The sequence below is a fragment of the Papilio polytes genome, unplaced genomic scaffold (assembly GCF_000836215.1).
Source record: "Papilio polytes unplaced genomic scaffold, Ppol_1.0 DF822178.1, whole genome shotgun sequence".
NCBI classification, from domain to species: domain Eukaryota; kingdom Metazoa; phylum Arthropoda; class Insecta; order Lepidoptera; family Papilionidae; genus Papilio; species Papilio polytes.
Genome location: NW_013527026.1, coordinates 5,458,063 through 5,478,279, shown reverse-complemented (window position 1 = coordinate 5,478,279; position 20,217 = coordinate 5,458,063). Strand labels below are relative to the sequence as shown.

The following is a 20,217-nucleotide window of genomic DNA, read 5'->3' as shown; positions in this document are numbered from 1 at the left end:
GGCGCTGTGCCGCAGCGAGCCGCAGCCCAACCCACCGCTCTGACGCACGCCCTTCTGGAGGTAATGTAGTTAGGGACATTTATTTACTACCCACAGCAATAACTTATACACATACACCACAGTTGTTTCCACTTGACTACAATGACACAAGACATGCCTCAAGTAAAAGCAAGAGGCTTAATTCACATATTAACATAATTGCCACATTTTTCTAATAAGGAAAGATAAGAAAGAAATAAAAATAAAAAACTGATAAAAGAAGAGATGTACAGAGGAAGTATCCACCTCTCTGTACTTTAAAGTATTAAATGTTTCTTCTAACAGAATAAATAAACTTACAACCATAACAGTTGCCAATTTTCTGAACTAGCAATGTCATTATGTAAGCGTCATATCACCAATCTCTCACCAATGAGAGAGCGGCAAATTCACGGAATGGGGACATTATTATATTTTCGAAAATCGATTTAAAAAATGCATGTGGGCTCGGTTTGTTTTCAATATGGGAGAATTTCGAAAGAAGTTGGGAATTTTTGTATAATGTCAACTCTAAACGCCTTCTGTCAACGTCAAAAAAAATCCAATAAGATAATGTGTATGGGCAACTTTGCTTTTAACGAATTAAAGAATTCCCTTGTTTGCCGGTTTGTAGTATGTAGTACATTCAAGATATGAAAATATTAGCTGTCTCTTTCTTATTTGTTTTAAATTTCTATAGGTCTCTCCGTTTCGCGGTGCTGGTGCCTGTCTCGATGTGCTTCATGAGCACAATACTCACCATACTATTGCTGTTCCACGTCTACACATAGCCGCGTCTCGCTCACTCACTGATCGCACTTTAAATTTGAACCAGTGTTTCTCAACCTTTTTTTATTAAAGAATCATGTTTTATGATAAAATATCGACAAAAATTTAAAGCAGTCGGTGCCGCCACTGTTTAATAAGTGGTTATAATGTCTCACGATAGTTTAAAAGTGGGAAGTTTTAATGTAATATTCTTGAATTCTATAAAAAATTAAACGACATATTTTTACAAACTCCACTGTCATTTTCTTTGGTTTAAACATAAGTTGATTTTATATGTATTTATCATAATTAAAAAGCTAAACACAAATGTTTAAAAAATGCTATTTTTTCATGTCGAAGTCCTAAAATATTTGTTGTTTGATATTTTTAAAATAAAGGTTGAGAACCACTGCAACACGACTGTTAAACTTTTTACAAGTCTAAGCTTTCAGACTGTTTCTTAATAGGACTAACTTTGACGCGTGTTTATGAATAATGATCACAAATTCCGTGTGGACATAGAGTGCTTGGTTCATGATTTAAACTGCGACAGCTGTCATTGTGTTCTGACAGCTGTCAATGTCAAATTAGCAACATTAAAAATGTTAGCAGGATACGTAATTAGGCGTGTGTTGCCGCCATTTTGAAATCTTCCCTCCTTTAATTTGTAGTGCAACAAGGATGGAAATATTATTTTGATATGATTACGTACAGTATTGAACAGTCACTATTATTATTAAGTAACTAGCTTATGTGGTTAGTTTGTATTTTTAAGATGTCATAATTCGAGTCGAATTTTATCATCTAAACTTTCACAGTATGAAATTCTTTTGAAATAATACTATCGAAATGAAAGGTAAATTGTAAAAAAATGTAATGTTTTCGATTTTTCTAAGTTTTAAATACGATTTTTTCAATTATCTTATTATTATATTGGCACAGATAATTAAATTTCCCTAAATGTAAGGTAATAGAGAGTATTACATTTCAAAGGCAAAAATACCATTTAATTGGGGAAATTTTTAAAATCAAATTGATTGTTTTAATTCATTTATTTAAATAAACTTGTCATATTTTTATACCTCACGTATTCATTTTAGGATATTTTAGTATTAAAAATATTTTAGTATATAAGACGCTATATAATTATTAGGTATTGTATTATTTTTCTACTAATGATATTATTTACTTCACAATTAAAATACTTGTATAATTTGAATTAGGATAATCACGATTAGCAATCGCTTACACGCATATGAAATTATTTAGTTTTTATACAAAAGAAAAGTTTTATTAAGAAATCAATTTACACAAAAATATCTTGGTGACATGTCTGCGTTGTTTATTCTTTGTTTCATTTCCCGAATATTTAGCGACTACAAATATTTAGTTGCCATAGGCTTTTATATAGTTTGAAATTTCAATTTATAAAGAAAAAAGAATTTGATTTTGGTTCTTTAACATTATCTAATATTAGTATTTTTTAGGTTCTGTATTAGTAGTCTGTGATAGAATAAAAATCTTAACTGTGATGTGTTAAAAATTTGATGTGTTTTGGATCTCTATGTGTCTTGACAACGCCATTATCTGTTGGATTCAAATATCTACACTTAAATTATCCCTTAGTGTAACTGAGATTATGAGTGCGGTAATAAGGAAGTCAAAATTAGAACTACAACGATTCTAACGATCTTAAGTGTCAGCCAATCAGCAGGCTGTATTATAGTTAGTGGCGACACCAAATGCTACATACCTCTGATTGGTTAGCGAAAATGGGGTTGCTATATAAATATTTTAAATTACATAGTTTTGTTATTACCCTATGGGTTTATTTTTATTTGGTAGTAGAAACTGGAACATGATTCTGTTAATTTTAAAAGACATTATTTGAATCAATAAATATTAGTATGAATCTTTTTATTTTGGTCTAAAAGCAACTTGTTGAGTTTTCATTTCTTATTATTTTTTAAAAATGTTAAATGTACCAGTATTATTTTAATTCCAAAGATTTTTTGTTAAAATCCATTTAATGGATTTAAAATATATATAAAATGACTTGTTATGTTCTATGCTTGAACTAAAATCGCAAAATCATAAATTAATGTCTATGACTTTTGTAAATGCTATTTTTAATGCACATTCCTTATTTGCTTTGGTGGGAACGGGAATTGCGTTCAGGAATTTTAAAAAAAATCATAAACCAATAGACAAAAGAGAACTCTCTAGAGAAAGACGCTTTTGTCAATAAAAAAACGTAACATTTAAAAATTATCATTACAGAGAGTGAATGAATGTTAAATTGAATCATTTTTCCATACATTTAATTAATCTAGGGACACGTCAACTAAGAATTCTGAAGTACAAATATCAATATATCTTCGCTATCTACACATTTCGTGACCGTAGAATTTCACTGCGTTGACGTTTACAGTAAGTGTCGACGGTAGTCATAGGTAACTAAAGTAGCTCAAAATGACCTGCAGATCAGTTCACGGTTCACATGTGTGAATCAAATCCCCTATAACTTTTTTTATATTATAAGGTGCCAAACGAGCAAGCGGCCTGAATCCGTCAAAATGGCGAAGCGACTGCTGCCCATAGACATTCGCAATAGCGGATACATTGCCTACCCTTAATCGACGGAGGAGACGCACATAAAGAGGATATTTCCTCTTCCTATGCATCTCCTCCACGGTCAAATGCACGTTCTCTCCTATTCTAATGAGAAAAAGGGTAGGAAGGAAATGGGACTAAAGTTGAGCCTCCGGCACCTCGAAAAAGCTCAATTGGTACGCTCATAGAATTTGAGTCACTTAGTTGTCACCTTGAATCGTGAGGGAGCAATTTAGTAGAGCCATAGCTCAACACTTCGTCTCTATGATCTGAACTTTTGAGCCAACTCAGTTTTTCACGTCTACTTAACAGTGGAGTTCTACGGTAAAACACATTGTCTCGTCCAAAGAATCTCTGTATTTTCTTATTGCATTTTATTCCGTGGAATATTTTAAATTGTGATCTCATAATGCACTCAAAAGCAGGGTTTCACTAAAACTATTTGCTTCAATTATTAGATTGTAATTCATTGTGAATAGAATAGATTTCAGTATATACATTGATAATATTGTTTTCGGCAAGTAACTTGAAAATATTAGAGTAATATATGTTAATTGCCAAAACTTGGACTTCGAAACACACTTAATTTAATTCATAAAGCAATCTCCAAAAACATATGATTAAAAAAAATATAGAAGATTCCGTGATAATTTGTTATTTATAAACTATTTTATACTTTCCGTGAACTCCTCTGTTTATATTCTTTTTCTTGAAAATGTGAATCTTTAGATTTGTTTTCACCATCTTTGATGCCAAGAAGTCCTCTTTGTTGGTCACTGATTTATATAAACTGCAGGAAAATTGTTTTTTTAATATATCTGCCATACACTAATAGTAATCCTGTAGTTTTTAAATAAGAGCACATAAACACCTGAAATCTATTCTAGGAGACAAATCTAACTTCTTATCTTAGATCTAGTGCGTAATTTGAAGTATATAATGTACTTTGCCAATCTTCACTGTCAGCTATTGACAATCTGCCATTTTTTACGTACCTAGTTTTTAATAAGTGTAATAAATGTATGTGTAATTAATATATTGTTTTATTTTCTTCCTTTTATTATTTAAAAATATGTCTCAATATTACTACGGGTTGCAACTGGAGAAAGTGTTTTATTCACCTATTTGACCACATGGAATCATACAATAGTAAAAACAGCCTATGTTACTTAGTAAAAATGTAGCATTTTTGTGGCAAAAAGAATTTTTGAAATCAACCAAGTTGTTTTTGAGTAATTCCAATACACAAAATTACCAATCTGTCCGCTTTAATAAAAAAAAAACTACAATATTGCTTTGAGCATCATCTATCTCTATAAAAGTCCAGTTAAAATCTAGTCAACAGGAGATAACCCTGAACAAATGAAGATGTTCAGACTGTCAGTGAGTATGTTTGAGAAATACCATTTTATGAAATAACTAGCTATCGCCCGCGAATCCCTCCGCATGGAATTAAAATACGAAAGTGAGTAGTAGCCTGTGTTCTTCCAGACTATCCTCTACATCTATGCCAATTTTCATTAAGATCCGTTCAGCAGTTTGGGCTATAAACTCTAAAAAACATCCATCAATATAAACTTTCACATCTATAATTAGTAAGACCATCTTTTCAAAAGTAATATGGATAAAATGTTATTGTGCATGTTAAAAATGTATACATGTGAGTATATCTCCTTTTGGAAGTTGGATTAAAACAAAATAGCTTTATTGGGTTATTTAAATAAAATTACATTTAAGAAATGGAATATTTATTTGTCATAGAATATTTACAATGCTGTCTTGGTCTTGTATACTTTATAATGAATGAAGCTGAGATAAATTTAATATTAACACAAGTTCTTTTTGTAGCTTTATCATAACATTGTTTTGACATAAAACAGTTTAATTTCATATAAATGAAACCACATGGGAACAGCTAGACAAAGATTTGACAATAAGTTTTTATTTAAATTATCTAGTTGTATGAGGTAATAAATCCTTGTGGACATATAACAGTTCTTTTAAATCACTTTTTTATTGCAGTCTTCAATTTTGAACAAAACAAGAATGATTTTAAAGTGTTTATATGAGTTATATCACCCATGCATCTAAGTTTATCGTAAACTATTTACGTAAAACTGAAACTTATCAATATATTAAAAAAAAAATTAAAGCTAAGTTATAAAGGATGTCCTAAATATTTGATTTCACTTTTAACCTCATCGTACAAGTCCTTGTATTCTTCATGTTCTTTGATCAGTACCATAATGCAACCTCGCATTGTTCCCATCGCGGAGCCAATGTCTTTACGACTTGGTGTGTAGCAATATGGAACATCCTTTTCTTCACAAACAGCGGGCAAATGACACATTATTTCTATCGGAGATATATCACCAGCGAATACAACGATTCTGGAATCATACATGTTGATTAATTTCGATGTAGTAGTGAATGAAAATGAGTAACATTTTTGAATTGCATGTGTAAGTTTTTAAAACAGTTTTGACTATTGTTGTATATGTTAATAATAGTAAAGAATAGTCCGATAGTCGTTTCGGTACAGGGGCTAATAGCGAAGAGCTTCGACCAACACCTCAAGAAGCTCTCGCTAGACAGTTGGATTAAGGGCCCGATTCAAAAGGCGGTTATTTTAGAAACCGCATGAATAGTGAGGAGGTTCCTGTCTCTGCAGCCCTGACCACTGGTTGCTTGAGTCATCGGATTCCTCAGCCGGTGGTGCTCTATTTTTTATATAATATATTTTATTATATTTTTATATTCTTGTAAAATGTATTATATAGAGAATAAGAAATAAAGATATATGGATTGTAAAGAATAGTAGGAAATTACATTAACATATTTTATTGTTTGCTCAGAATCATAAGTTTCATACAGCAATAATCGATGCTATTAGCACCAAGCTAACCTAAAAACTAGAAGAAAATATAAATCGCTTACCCTTTCTCGCCCAATCGTAGTTGTTTTTGAACAATTTTAAGACCATTTCTGATGTAATTTTTATGACTGCTGGATTTTTTTATAAGTTTATATATCTTTTTACTTAGTTTCTTCGGTGCCATCGGCTTGGCGATAATGCTGCAGTGTTCTATTTTATCATCATAGTTTTGCGGTTCCCCTTTAACTGATATGTCCGCTTGTTCAGTACTCTCCACTGGTTCCTGTTTTACTTTCCCCATTATTGAAATGTTTTATTGTTTGTTATTCTATAATAAACGCGACCAATCCCCACGTGCACGAACGAGGAGTTTTGTTTACGTTTTAGGTTATATTTTCTGACAGTTTGACATTGACAGTACGCGGCAAAAGGAAATAGCTCATACAGCCAGGGGCACACTGAAAAGAATTTAATTTTGTGTTTGAGTTATTTCGTTATTTTATCTCGTCAACAGTTAAATTACGCTTGGCTGACAAAATTAAACCAAACATATGTTTCAAATAGTAGCTATAAATTGTTTTTGGTTGCAGGAGATTCTCAGTCAAACGCGAATGCTATTGCAACCATAGCAACAATAATATAAACAGCTTTTGAATGTCTGTTGTGGTTTTAGTGATACAAGAAGATATTTTAATATTAAGTGACTAATCCGCCGTATCAATGATGGTAATTGGTTTAAATTTGTCTTGTTGTTAACAATAAATAACAAGTAACAAAATTCTCCATATGTTTTACATTTCCAGGGGCTTTTAAATATTTTAAGAAAGTTGCGTTCGAATCCAGATAAAGAATTGCGTCTTTTACTTCTTGGTTTGGACAACGCGGGTAAAACTACACTTTTAAAGCAATTGGCATCAGAAGATGTTAATCACGTTACACCAACAGCAGGTTTTAATATTAAGTCTGTGCTGTCTAATGGTTTCAAGTTGAATGTTTGGGACATTGGAGGACAACGAAAAATTCGCCCCTATTGGAGGAATTACTTCGAAAATACTGACATCTTGGTACGTAAAACCAAACCCCTTCATAATAATATGTAAGTCTTATCGACCTCGCCATAATTTTTGATGGATTTTACTTTTAGATTTACGTTGTGGATTGCTCAGATCACCTAAGACTGGAAGAGACAAGTCTAGAGTTAGCAGAATTACTGCAGGATGACAAGTTACGTGGTGTACCGTTGTTAGTTTACGCTAATAAACAGGACTTAGATACTGGTAAGTTGCCCGTAGTGTAAAAAAATAAAAAAAAAATATGTCAATGACTGTCTTATTGGAAATTACAAACTATAATGGTTGTTCCGAGGTTCGTAATGTTTCACGATTTTTTTTTTAGCTTTACCAGCCAGTGAAGTTGCACAACATCTCGGTCTTCATTTAATCAGAGATCGTACTTGGCAGATACAAGCGTGTGTTGCCATTGAGGGGACAGGAGTAAAGGCAAGTCATTTTTAATTTTGTTTAAAAAAAGTGTTAATGTAGAATATTTTGACATTAAGATAGATATAGTTTGTTGAACGGGTGCTTTTTAATCTGTAGTAAGTTTTAATTTCTATTTACAGGAGGGGATGGAATGGGTATGTAAGAATATACCAGTAAAGAAATAAATGTCTACATTGAAAATAGTAAATAGTTAACGTTTTAACCAGTCATTTATTTATGATATTATTTAACAAAGTAATGCTCTGTGTATACATATATATGAAATGAATAAAAGAATGAAATTGAACCATTGATCTGTAAAAATGGATAGGCTATGCTTAGTTCGGAATTAATCGCGCCTAACGTTAGTGGCAGATAATTATACCCATATTACAATAGCCTGTCCATTTATAGATATCAGTACATTACTACAAATCTTTAACTGTCACTGGCTAGATTATTCATTTAAACTTACTAAAAAACAAAAATATATGTATTGTGCAATATTTATATTATATTTATTTTGTAGTATAGATATTACTTCCAATTACAGATCGAATAAAAAAGTGATTTATTGAATAAAGTCTTTTATTTCTTATCTTAAATACATATCATATTTACAAGAAAACTTAAGTTTTATTTATTTATTTAATTCAGTGTTTTAAGAACAGAAAAAGGATAGGTTCATAATGTTTAACTTTTGTTAAACGTAATAGATTTAGCACCATTTCCAGCTTTTTTTTTAAAACAAGACACAAAACATTTTTTTTTAAATGCCTTAACTAATTTTTACTATGAAATCTAATTTTATAAAATATTATTTGCGACTTGTGTCTCATTATGATTAACTACATTATTTTATTTATATTTAATCTACGAGCAATTGTCAAAGGAACAGATTATAAATATTATAAAATTCTTAATTTAACAAACTTTTAAAATATATTAAATTTAAAGTATGCATAATTAAATACTTATTTGAATTAATATTTTAATTATTATTTAACTATATTTTTATATATGTTTCTTATAATTCATTGTGATAAACTTCAGTGGTCACTTTCATTTCGTGTTCGTGGAAGGAAGCGCAATCGGCAGGATATTTAGCCTGAAAAAAAAGCAATTAAAAAAATCATAATCAATCACAAATTGCGAAATATAATTTACTACCGAAAAAAAACAAGTAAGAAAAAATAACCTAAAAAGTATTAAATTAACGCAAACTATCAGCCAGTATCAATGTTGCCAGTGTTAAAAAATAAAAAACTAACCTCGCAGTTGACGTCATTCTGTATAGCGTTGTACAAATCCCAGAATCCTTTGCCGTTTTGGAAACTGAGCGCGGCGGAGGCGGCCAGGCTGCTCAGCTTAGTGAGACCAGCTTTGAATCCGGGCAGACCTGGAAAATGATTTTACAATTAGAACACGATTAATTATAATAGGAAATCGTAATAGGCAAAAGCTAACCCTTAAGAATCTAAGAATATAAAATTGAAGTAAAATAAAAAAATACTACAGGTTCTTGTCTATGGCACTCCCATAACGGATTGGGCCAGAAAAAAGACTATAAATGGTCGTTCCCTAGACATGCTTAGATCATTGGCTGGTAACGCTCTACTCATGTAGAGATTCTAAAATATTTCTTTTAAAGCAATTATAATACGTTTATTAAAGATTTAATCTGAACAATATATTAAAGTTTCGCTTTGAAGATAATATTGTTATATTAATTAAAAATAATAATGGGTGCCTAATCTTTCACAGACACTCCTATTCTTTCATCTAGTGTTGCTAAGTTATTGAATATATCAGCTCGGTATTGTCTATTCCTCGTTCCGTTACATATACAATGTCATAAAATTGCCACATAAATGCTTTTTGTGGTTACTCACCTTGCTTGCCTTGATCAGGATGTCTATTGACGAGGCACATGAGATGTTCTTGGCAATGAGGTGCTTTCACCGAGTGTTTGTACGCGCGGTACACTCTCAGCACTGGCTCTATAACTTCCAAGTTCAGAGTATCGGTCAGTCTGTCGGCGACCGCGTTATAGTCGCCCCTACTTACGATACTTTGTGATGTTGATTGTGCCATTTTCAACGTTTGCTGGAAGAGAAACAACTTATAGGACCTACATTTGTACAGCTAATAATATGAATAAGAAAAAAATTTCCGTATGTATCAAAATAATTCAAAATCTACTGGCCTGATTTTAAAAAATATTTCACCGTTAGAAAGATAATTTATCTGTGATTAACATAGGCTATACTCTTTATTTTTTTTTTGCGAGCAACAGCTAGTAGACAATATATCGACCAGAATCGAAGAAAGAAACCAAGTTCGATTGAAGATGGATGTTGTTAAACTTTGTCTTTTCTTTGTTAAAATTCTTTCAAAAATCTTTTTAATACAGTGTTCAATTAAAATGGAACTTAAAAAAACTATATTTTGTAATATGTTGATTTAAGTCAAAAGTATTGCTTACTTTGAGATAATCCACAGCAGGTTTGACGTATTCTGATACGTCAGTGTCCATATCCAAGTAATGTTGCAGCACGTAGTTGATAAGTGTTGTTATTGACTCTGTGGGCCTCTTCATGTTGAAGTGAGTGTTTGTAGGCAGACCCTGGGCGTCGAGGAAGCTGTTAACGATGAATTGACCTGATACCAGGTATCTGGAATGGTGGAGTACTTAATTGTAATATATTTAAAAGAGCAGGTCTTACAGTATAAATGTGTGGGAATTGGATTTTACTGAAAAATCATGCTGAAAAAAGGATATACCTTTGATATACTTCAGGTTTAGCGACATGCACAACCATGTCAGTCAAATATTTCGCAGCGGTTTTAATCCAATGTCTTCTGAACGAATGATTCTCAAAGTTCTTGAACATAAGTTCAAAACTGATCGAACCATCGGGTGCTGTGAACGCTTTCATCGTTTTCTTCAATCCTGATTTCTCCCAAATAGTCTTTCCTAATTCAGAGTTAATAAATAGATCCCAATAAAGGTGTGCCTTCTCCAAGAATGGTGGTAGGAATGTGGCATGTTCTTTATGACTGTCTGCGCGTTTGTTCGCTTCAGGAGCGGTGAAGGAACTTAATGTATTCATGACTAAGGGAAGAACACTTGCTGCGTTCTTATTTCCTAGTAACCCTGAAGCTAGACCTAGTATACTATCTAAATTTAGTCCGTCCGCGTTTCCATCTTGGCTTTGTCTCTTTTGTCGTTGTGGCTTAGGTTGCTCACCTCCCATCTGGTTTGCAAACATCGATATCATAGAACCCATTAGTGCTGGATCTATTTTACCATCTTGACCACCTAGTAGACTGCCAAGACCTGAAAAGATAGTTGAAATAATCAGTCATAATCTCTAAATCTAAATTCAGTACATTTATTTACGTATACCATAGCGTCTAAACTTGTTACTTAGTAACATGAGTGCACAATATCGTGGATAGTTGGGACTGTTTATTAATATCACCTTTTAGTAATTTCCTTACTATATACATCAATAAATTATTATCAGCGATCCAATTTTTTTTCCAGCTTTAAAATGTTATTTCTTTGTTGTAACAAAAATCCATTTTTTTTTAAATCAATTTAAAACAAATTGGCTGTTCACAAAAACACATGTTTCTTATTTCTCTTTTCGTCATACATCTTTTGTATAAAGAAGTTTTATTGCTAGTTGACTTTCGAAAAAAGCCCACTTTTGTATATCTCCTCTAACTGTATTTACCTAAACCATAATTGGATAAATGTTGATTTAAAAAACTTACCAGACAAAACATCACCAGCATTAGCGCCATCTGATTGTCCGAAAAGTGCTCCTAAGTTCTTCGCATTATCACCCTGCATCAGAGTTCCAACGATGTTACCGATGGCCGCCATTCCATTCATGTTATTACTACCACCATCCGCCATGTTCTGTATGAAGGAGGACGCAAGATCCAAGAATGGGTTATCATCATCGCTTCTGCTGCCAAGAATTGGTAGCGTCAGAATCTGACAGAGCAAGACGAGTAGAACGCTGACCCTTGCCATGGTTTATCTGTAAAGACAAGTAAGTTAAGTAATAACTTAGTAATATCGCGAACTAAAGTGAAACAACATTACATATTTTTGACTACAAAGGTAGATGACCGAAGCAATTATGGATGGATTGTGTAAAAGGGGATATGCTTAAGGGAGTGAATTCAGATAGGTCGGCTGATAGAGAAGTATGGAAGAGCAGCACAAACTGTGCCGACCCTCTGTAGGAGCAGGTTGATGAAAGGAGTACATTTAAGTATGTAACTAGAGCTGCATTTAGAGTATTTGAGGGTTGGAAAAGGGATACTGTTAGTGATGATTTAGTGTTTTTGTACGGTAGTTAATCTTATTAAAAAAATATACGTAGAATATGTAGAAGACATTCAACTATGTATATGTGAAGTTAATTATATCATACGACGACGACTGGAAGTAATTATGAACCAATCGTGTGGGTTGTTGAATTTTATAAAATGTAATTGACAGTTTCATCATCCCTGTAGTCAGGCTTTATGCATGGGATTAAAAATAATTTAGCTTAAAACATTGATATGAAACTAACAGATGTGTCACATCGTTAAACATTTTTAAACGCTTTTTACCATTTATTGTATTGTCATTAGAATTTAAGATGTTTACTAAATTTCAGATTAATCTATGATGGAAGTCAGCATAGTTTTACTAGATTCTATCAAAGCATTTAATAAACAATCTTATCCCTTTTATTCTAATAATGAACATAACTTGTATTAAATTAAATAAAGTTAATAAATAAGATAAATAAATAAATCTAAAGGAGACCTGCTTTCACTTTATAAAGGATATCTTGACGAGGTGTTTCAACTTCTTTATTACGTCACTTTCTAATGTAACCAAAGAGATTATGCCGTTTTAATATAATATGTAGTTTTATTTGACAGAAGATTTCTATTATATTAATGTTTGTGTAGAATTTTTTTTTGTTGTCGCGGGGAATGCATTGACACTGCACCGTCCGTGTTGCGGAGGCAGTAGGGACAGTTTCGTGTGGGACTACCGGCCTTATATTTCGGCCGGACTACAGTGGAATATACAGTACAACAATTTATGTTCTAAGTATTATGTTTTGACATAATTTATGTCGTATCCAGTATTTCTGCATCCCTGTTATGATAGTATTTAATATCGTGAATATAGCTCCGCATGCCATTGTAGATTGCAATTCCAATTCATAAAGCGAATTGATTCTCTCTTTTTGTTCACAGGGATTTTTCCTTTTAAATGTGCTTATAAAACTAAAACTAAATTTCGTAATTAAATCATGCAGGTAAGAATTTGTAAGGAAACTTCATACAGAATATAGTGCTGAAAAAGTCTATATGATTTCAAATAAAAGTATTTTGTTTACTCACTCGCTTTGAAATCTGAATCAAGAATACGATTTCCACGCTGGGTTACATTACACTTCGTGACGTCAGTGATATAATAGTATAGTATTACTGTTGCTCGCGACTTCGTCCGCATGAAATTTAACATTATAGCCTATGTTTATTACAAATAAATTACCTTTCTAAGGGTCAAAGAATTTTTAAAAACTGCCCAGTAGTTTTTGCGTGAATCAAACACATGCAAAAATCTCAAAATGCGAATCTTTTGTCTTTAAAATATTAGTATAGTTATAGATTATCTTTGGTCAGTACGTAATTTTAGGTTAGTTTTAAACCCACGCAAATATTTTAGCATTCATTTTATTTCCAGTTATTTTCATGGAATAGATTAAAATCTATTATAAACCGTGCAGATATTTTTAGGTCGCATCATGCACGGTGTAGCAATATGAATAAAACATGCCGTTAACGGTCCATCAGACGTCGTTTCGGGATTTCACTGTTTGTATATTAAAAGGGAAATCGGATGAAATCTCTCTCGCATTGTGTACAGTTACTATGCTGTTATGTACGGTATTTTATTACAAGCTAGCTGTAGCCCGATTCCGTTCGTATCCGTGTATGTGTTTTTCCACACTATGTTCTACTTCTATGCCAAATTTTATCGAGATTCGTTCAACTGTTTAAACTATCAAACTTTATCAAAAACCATCCATCCATCCAAACTTTCTTATCTAACTATCTACACTATCTATACTATTATAATAAAGCGTAAACACACACTTCTTTGTTGCCTAAGATCTCAGATTCTTTTTTTTTATAAAAAGCCCTACACTTACGTCACGGTTTAAGCTATATATTTTCACGCTATTAAACTTTGGGGGTAAATATTTTGGATAAAATACCTAATGTGGGAAACAGACCATAAGCTACGAGCTGCCAACATGAAGAAACTAAGGTTGTCATTTATGCATTTGAATTTTGACATTACACAAATGTAAACAATAAAGTGAAGTTTTTATAATTTCACGCGGATGTAGCCCCACGGGAACAGCTAGTACTAATATAATGAAGTGTAAACACTACTATTTTGTGGCGTGTAAAACACTTCAATTACGAATGAATCGGTGTTATTAGATAAGAAATAGTTATCTAATGATTAAAAAAGATTTAGTAATTATAATCACCTGATTATTTTCTGATAACCATTTAAAAACACATTTTTAATACTAACTACCAAACGAGATACACATAAATATGCTAAGACTAGCTGTTCCCATGCGGCTCCATCAACATATTGTTTACATTTGTCAAATTCTCAACTGCAAATGTCAAAATGACATGACATGACAATCCTTGGCAATCTTGCTTTCTTGATGTTGGCAGCAACTTATGGTCTCTTTCCCACATTAGGGTTTTTATCCAAAATATTTACCACCTAAGTTTATTGGCGTCAAAATATAAAGCCTAAAGCGTGACGTAAATGTAGGGCTTTTTATTAAATTCAAAAATATTTGTTGATATCTTAGGCAACAAAGAAGTGTGTGTTTACGCTTTATTATAATAGTATAGAAGTATGGATTTTAGCTGTGTTTTAAATAATCATTACATAACATAAAAAGTCGCTTACAATTGTCTGTCCCTGTGTGCTTAGATCTTAAAACTTAAAACTACACAATGATTTTATATAGTTTTATTAATAGATAATAATTCAAGTTGAATTATAATATTTGTATAATATAGTAGAGAAATACTAATAATTTTAGAGATTTCTAATGTGATTTTTCATATCAACGTTGCACCCGCGCGAAGCCGAGGCAAGAGCTGGCATTATTATAGGCTAAGATCCAAAGCGTTTTTTCTACCCTCATCAGATTTCCTTATAAAACCTACATAACATGAAAGAGGACATTTTTTAACCGACTTCCCAAAAGAAGGAGGTACTCAATTCGTCTGTATGTTTTTTTATTTCATTTTCATGTCATGTAGGTTTAATCAGGAAAGCTGATGAGGGAAGATCATCACTAGTGTGCATCATCCCTAACACACTAAAACACTAAAAGACTGGAAAAAGAGATTTTAAAACATTTACTTTTTATAGAAATAGATAATTCTTTTTACTCAATTTCCGTTTTAAATAGTAATTAGGTAGATTAGGTAAAAAGGTGTCGTTAATTTTATGTAATCGTAAATGTTATCGGTTAGAGAAATTGCTTTTAAACAATACTATAAATAATGTTATAAATTGCAACATTAACAAACTAGTTTACCTAAATTTAGCAGATTGACGTGTGGTGAATTGCCTATTAATTACAAAACCCTTGTTAATTTGTTACTCAAGTGCACACCTTACATTTTATTATACTATTTGGATGAGTAGATATCGCCTGGTATTCCGTCGGTATTAAAAACTAGCTGTTCCCGTGCGGCTTCATCCGCATGTAATTATGAAAATTTTATTTTATTATTTACGTTTGTCAAATTATCAATAACAAATGTCTAAATGACATGACATACCTTAGCAATCTTTCTTGATGTTGGCAGCAACTTATGGTCTTTTTCCCACATTAGGGTTTTATCCAAAATATTTACACCCTAAGTTTAATGGCGTCAAAATATATAGCCGAAAGCATGACGTAAGTGTAGGGCTTTTCATTAAAAAGAGATTTATTCAACAATATGTTGTAATTGCTGACATCTTTGGCTACAAAGAAGTGTGTGTTTACGCTTTATTATAATAGTATAGAAATAGCATAAAAGCGGGCGCACCTTTGACTAAACTTTCGCTTAATTCTTGTACGATTGTCAATTGTTTCACAGCCAATTCAACTGTTTAGTTGCATAACTAAATATCGAGTAGTGCGCACTAATATCATTGCATACGAATTAAAGCGCGACTAATCAGTTGTGCGATATTTTAGTCAAAGATGTTCGCGTGCTCTAAGAATGTGTTGAAACTGACAATTGTTCTATGTTGCTATATCTTTAAAAGTTAAATGTCTACAGCTTGTCATTGGTGTCCAAATATATATTTACTTCCTATTTTGGTAAAATACAAAAATACATCATTAAAATAAGGAAATAACAACTTTTAATCCATAAAATCCTTTTAATGTTTTTTTATTATTGATTTAAGGTTATACATTTACTTTTAAAAATAGCATAACCGAAAATAATTGTTTAAATTACTTCTCAACAATACTGCTTCAAAGGAAACTTGAATTCTTTTTTTTAAGTTATAAGAGCCAGCTATTTCGTGAGTCATGTATTTAGCGGTTTAAAAACCCTTTACATTTTAACAACTGTTACAAAAACGTAAGTTCCGTAGTATTGTAATTGTATCTATACTATTATAATAAAGCGTAAACACACATTTCTTTGTTGCCTAAGATGTCAGCAGTTACATCATATTTTTGAATAATTCTTTTTTTAATAAAAAGCCCTACACTTACATCATGCTTAAGGCTATAAATTTTACGCCATTAAACTTTGGGGGTAAATATTTTTGATAAAAACACTCAAGTGGGAAAGAGACCATAAGTTGCTGCCAACATCAAGAAAGATTGCTAAGGTTTGTCATGTCATGTCATTTTGACATTTGTCATTGATAATTTGACAAATGTAAACAATAAAATAAAGTTTTTATAATTTCACGCGGACAAATCCGCACGAGAACAGCTAGTATGTAATATTTTTTTTCTTAAATGATACACAGATCTTAACGCTTATAAACCTACGCGATCATTTTTTATCCTTCCGACTAAAGGTTATTTTTCTTTGCCCGTAATACATAATTATGTATTTTTTTATCTGTGTCTTTTTAACCGTGTTGACGTACGAAAAATTATTTTTTTAACTTGCAGAAAACGTCATAAATTTAAGTTAAATCAATGCGTTGATGTCTTTTACTACTGCAGTTTTAGTAAAGTCAACATATTTGATTGATTTTCTTAGTAAATTATCAGTTGAGTAGTTTCAAACTTATTAGAAACTAGCTATTCCCGTGCCGCGTCACCCGCGTGGAAGTCAAAATTCAAATTACCGTAATAACCTTGCCTCCTTAATGTTTGCAGCTTGTAGTTTATGGTCACGTTCCCACGTGATGGTTTTTTTCCAATTTATTTACCCTTTAAGTTTAATAGCGTGAAAATATATAGCCTAAAGAGTGTTGTAAGGGTAGGGCTATTTATTAAAGAAAGAATTATTCAAAAATATGCTGGGATTACTGACATCCTACGCCACAAATAGTGTGTTTACGCTTTATTATATTAGTATAGAGTATAGATTTCTATCTATGCTTCTGTATAGAAGTATAGATAAACACTTCTACTTTTTAAGACTGCATATGAAAGTTATAGATGTACACGGTCCTTAACATCATAGCGGTACTAGGAACGTGACGTCATAGCGCCTTCGGTTATTGACCTCACCTGTCCGAGGTTACACTCAAGAAGGTCTGATAAAAAAGGTTGTTATACTGTAATATGTAATTTAGTGAACTGGCCGAATTGACCACAGTTTGATGTATTTAAATTATTCATTTTTTTGTTGCATTATTCAAGTAATGATGCCAATTTTGATTTAGTTTTAAAAGGCACTTTAAAAGTTTTTACACTAATTACGTGTATATCTATAATAATAGAATGAATGACTTTTAAATAGCTTAGAAGAGAGTCTATTCGAATATTAATAATAATGTATTATTCTTTGTAGTGTCGTAGTTGTATTTTTTTATATTTAATAATTATTACCTAAGATATTTCCACATAATCACAAGATCGATTATGGATTTAAGATTGTTTTTTCCTTGGAATTATAACTTAATATAAATTTAGACAAGCTTTCGCCCGCGACTCCGTCTTTATGGAATTAGAGTAACTTATGGTACGTGTTCTTCCAGACTATGTTCTACATCTTTGTTAAATTTCATAAAGATCTATTCAACAGTTTAGGCAAATTCTAACAAACATCCAACTAAACTTTCGCATTTGTAATATTAGTAAAATTAAATAATCTAACTTCGCCTGGTGCCAAAATATACGTTTCCTATCTCTCCCATTGTCCATACCCTTCCCTGTTATATAGCCTATGTTACTAAGTAATAATTAGCTTTGTAAAAGTGAAAAAGTCTTAGAAATGATTTTAGTAGTATCGAAGCCTATTCAATGATATCATGATAACATTAAAGGCCTTTCCCACAACTGGCTGATAGAGGCTCAGGTAGTTTAAAGATGACGTCACTGTCAGATAAGGGAACAAAATTCGATATTTCCATCATATCTTTACAAGTTGGATTGTTATCAGTTAGACAATTAACTATTTGGGACAAGCGCTAATTGTATAAAATTCTTAAAAACAAAGTATTTGAACGTTACCTTATCTATTGAATTGTAAAAGAGTGAATCATTGTTTTCTACCAAACATTTTGTCATAATAGTTGTTTTTGTTAAAAATGTTTTCTTATCATAACAGGTAGTTTTCAAAGAATTCTGCTATGTTTAAAAAGTTTAATATTTTGAACACACCACTGTTTTTGCGAGGCAAAATATATGTTTAAACAAACCAAGGTAATATAAGGCTGTAAGACGAAAGAGATTGTCGTGACTTTGCCAACTTGAAATTTAAAAAAATATAGCCTATGTTACGCAGTGATAATATAGCTTTTTAACGATGTAAAAATTTTTGATATCGTCCCAGTAGTTTTTGAGTTATTTCAATACATACAAAAATACACAATACAAATCTTTCCTCTTTACAGCTGTTGCTCGTGACTTCGCCTACTTGAAATTAAAAAAATATATAGCCTATGTTACTTAGTTAATATAGCTTTTTAATGATGCAAGAATTTTTAAAACCGTCCCAGTAGTTTTTGAGTTATTTCAATATTACTATTTATAATATTAGTATCGATATAGATAAGGTTATTAATGACAACAAAGAGATTTAAATAATAACTTAGTAAAATAACTATATTAAAAAATTTACGATAAAAATATTACTAACCAAGTGATTTTATTATCTTGCATCTGATTGAAAGTGGCACAGAGAAAAATCATGAATTCGCATAAAAACCAGGGCGAATATTTTGTATGACATAGTTTTAACGGAATAAGCAGAAACTGAAACGTGTGAATCTACACTTTTGTTTGTACACATAGGCTAAATACTGAAACGCCATAAATATGTAACAACTTAAATGATGCGAGGCTTAAACTCAAAATTCCTTATAACTTTTGACGTTTATTAGATTCTAAGCGGCGCTTACGAAGATAAGTTTTCGTTTGTTACAGGATTACGCTATTATTGTGAAAAACAAGGATATTAATGTTTTCATGTATTAAGACTGATGAATCCAACTATATTCAATTTTTTTTGACTACCCTATTTTTTTTAAAAGCATAAAAAATACAAATAGTGAACATTTTACGATGTGAAAGGAAAAGTTTTATAGTTTGCTACTTATCGTGAAAACATTTTTATTGCGAAATAGAAAACATAAAATTATCAATAAATATTTTTATATTCAGTATTGACATTATGTATTTTATATAAAAATATTTAGAATCATTTATCAAAAATATTCTTTATTTAATTTAAATACGCAAGTCAATAATTTATTTTTTATGATTATAATTAAAATAAATGCTTACCAAAATTAATTTCAATTTGATCCAAAGTATTCAAATAAATTAATTCACTTCACAAATACTATATTACTGTATTTTTTTTCTAATTTAGATCACTTGTTTCGCGCTGAGAAATGTTCATGACTGACTCAGTTCGCTGCACCGGTATTCGTAAAAGCGGTAAAAGAACACGTAATCATAGCCCGATAAAATTTTAGTGTTGCTATACCAAAAAATAAATCCATAAAATCAACTAAGAAGCAATTTTTGTTTATTGATAACACTAAAATACAGATTAACAAAAAGCGCGGGAGAAAAATACAACTACCTTTACAAGTTTTAACACAGATACTAAAATAATTTGTATGAAGCGATTTCTGGTATAAAGTGCATTCGTCCTTGACTGAGAAATTTACCGTTTTGATTTTCTGTC

At 31.4% G+C, this 20,217-nt stretch overlaps 3 protein-coding genes and 1 long non-coding RNA gene across 4 annotated transcripts; 2 read left to right on the top strand and 2 right to left on the bottom strand.

The window, feature by feature from the left end:
- LOC106106534 lies at positions 1 to 1,462 on the top strand. The gene is made up of 2 exons (XR_001225807.1): positions 1 to 60; positions 719 to 1,462. It is a non-coding gene; the product is annotated as an uncharacterized LOC106106534 (long non-coding RNA).
- A 3,668-nt stretch (positions 1,463 to 5,130) lies between these two features.
- Positions 5,131 to 6,677, bottom strand: LOC106106659 (H/ACA ribonucleoprotein complex subunit 2-like protein). Its single transcript, XM_013287277.1, has 2 exons — positions 6,337 to 6,677; positions 5,131 to 5,789 (listed from the first exon to the last, which is right to left on the bottom strand). The coding sequence occupies exons 1-2, from the start codon at positions 6,573 to 6,575 to the stop codon at positions 5,558 to 5,560; spliced, it is 471 nt and encodes a 156-aa protein (XP_013142731.1). The 5' UTR covers positions 6,576 to 6,677; the 3' UTR covers positions 5,131 to 5,557.
- A 245-nt stretch (positions 6,678 to 6,922) lies between these two features.
- Positions 6,923 to 8,227, top strand: LOC106106658 (ADP-ribosylation factor-like protein 3). The gene is made up of 5 exons (XM_013287276.1): positions 6,923 to 7,000; positions 7,078 to 7,338; positions 7,419 to 7,551; positions 7,670 to 7,773; positions 7,896 to 8,227. The coding sequence occupies exons 1-5, from the start codon at positions 6,995 to 6,997 to the stop codon at positions 7,938 to 7,940; spliced, it is 549 nt and encodes a 182-aa protein (XP_013142730.1). The 5' UTR covers positions 6,923 to 6,994; the 3' UTR covers positions 7,941 to 8,227.
- A 98-nt stretch (positions 8,228 to 8,325) lies between these two features.
- On the bottom strand, positions 8,326 to 20,139 carry LOC106106657. Its single transcript, XM_013287275.1, has 7 exons — positions 19,809 to 20,139; positions 11,539 to 11,810; positions 10,540 to 11,095; positions 10,241 to 10,430; positions 9,648 to 9,861; positions 9,027 to 9,154; positions 8,326 to 8,863 (listed from the first exon to the last, which is right to left on the bottom strand). Exons 2-7 carry the CDS (start codon positions 11,801 to 11,803, stop codon positions 8,783 to 8,785), a joined length of 1,434 nt encoding a protein of 477 aa, XP_013142729.1. The 5' UTR covers positions 11,804 to 11,810; positions 19,809 to 20,139; the 3' UTR covers positions 8,326 to 8,782.
- Between the last annotated feature and the right edge of the window lie 78 nt (positions 20,140 to 20,217).

What these genes read in the sequence shown, in the direction of transcription:
- LOC106106659 (XM_013287277.1), bottom strand. Translation starts at nt 6,575, where the DNA reads ATGGGGAAAGTAAAACAGGAACCAGTGGAGAGTACTGAACAAGCGGAC. An exon ending in CTACGATTGGGCGAGAAAGG is followed by an intron (nt 5,790 to 6,336) that starts GTAAGCGATTTA and finishes GTATGATTCCAG; the next exon opens with AATCGTTGTATTCGCTGGTG.
- LOC106106658 (XM_013287276.1), top strand. An exon ending in TCGAAAATACTGACATCTTG is followed by an intron (nt 7,339 to 7,418) that starts GTACGTAAAACC and finishes TTTTACTTTTAG; the next exon opens with ATTTACGTTGTGGATTGCTC. An exon ending in TTGAGGGGACAGGAGTAAAG is followed by an intron (nt 7,774 to 7,895) that starts GCAAGTCATTTT and finishes TTCTATTTACAG; the next exon opens with GAGGGGATGGAATGGGTATG.
- LOC106106657 (XM_013287275.1), bottom strand. Translation starts at nt 11,803, where the DNA reads ATGGCAAGGGTCAGCGTTCTACTCGTCTTGCTCTGTCAGATTCTGACG. An exon ending in CTGCTGTGGATTATCTCAAA is followed by an intron (nt 9,862 to 10,240) that starts GTAAGCAATACT and finishes TTTCTCTTCCAG; the next exon opens with CAAACGTTGAAAATGGCACA. An exon ending in TCCTGATCAAGGCAAGCAAG is followed by an intron (nt 9,155 to 9,647) that starts GTGAGTAACCAC and finishes ATCATTTTCCAG; the next exon opens with GTCTGCCCGGATTCAAAGCT.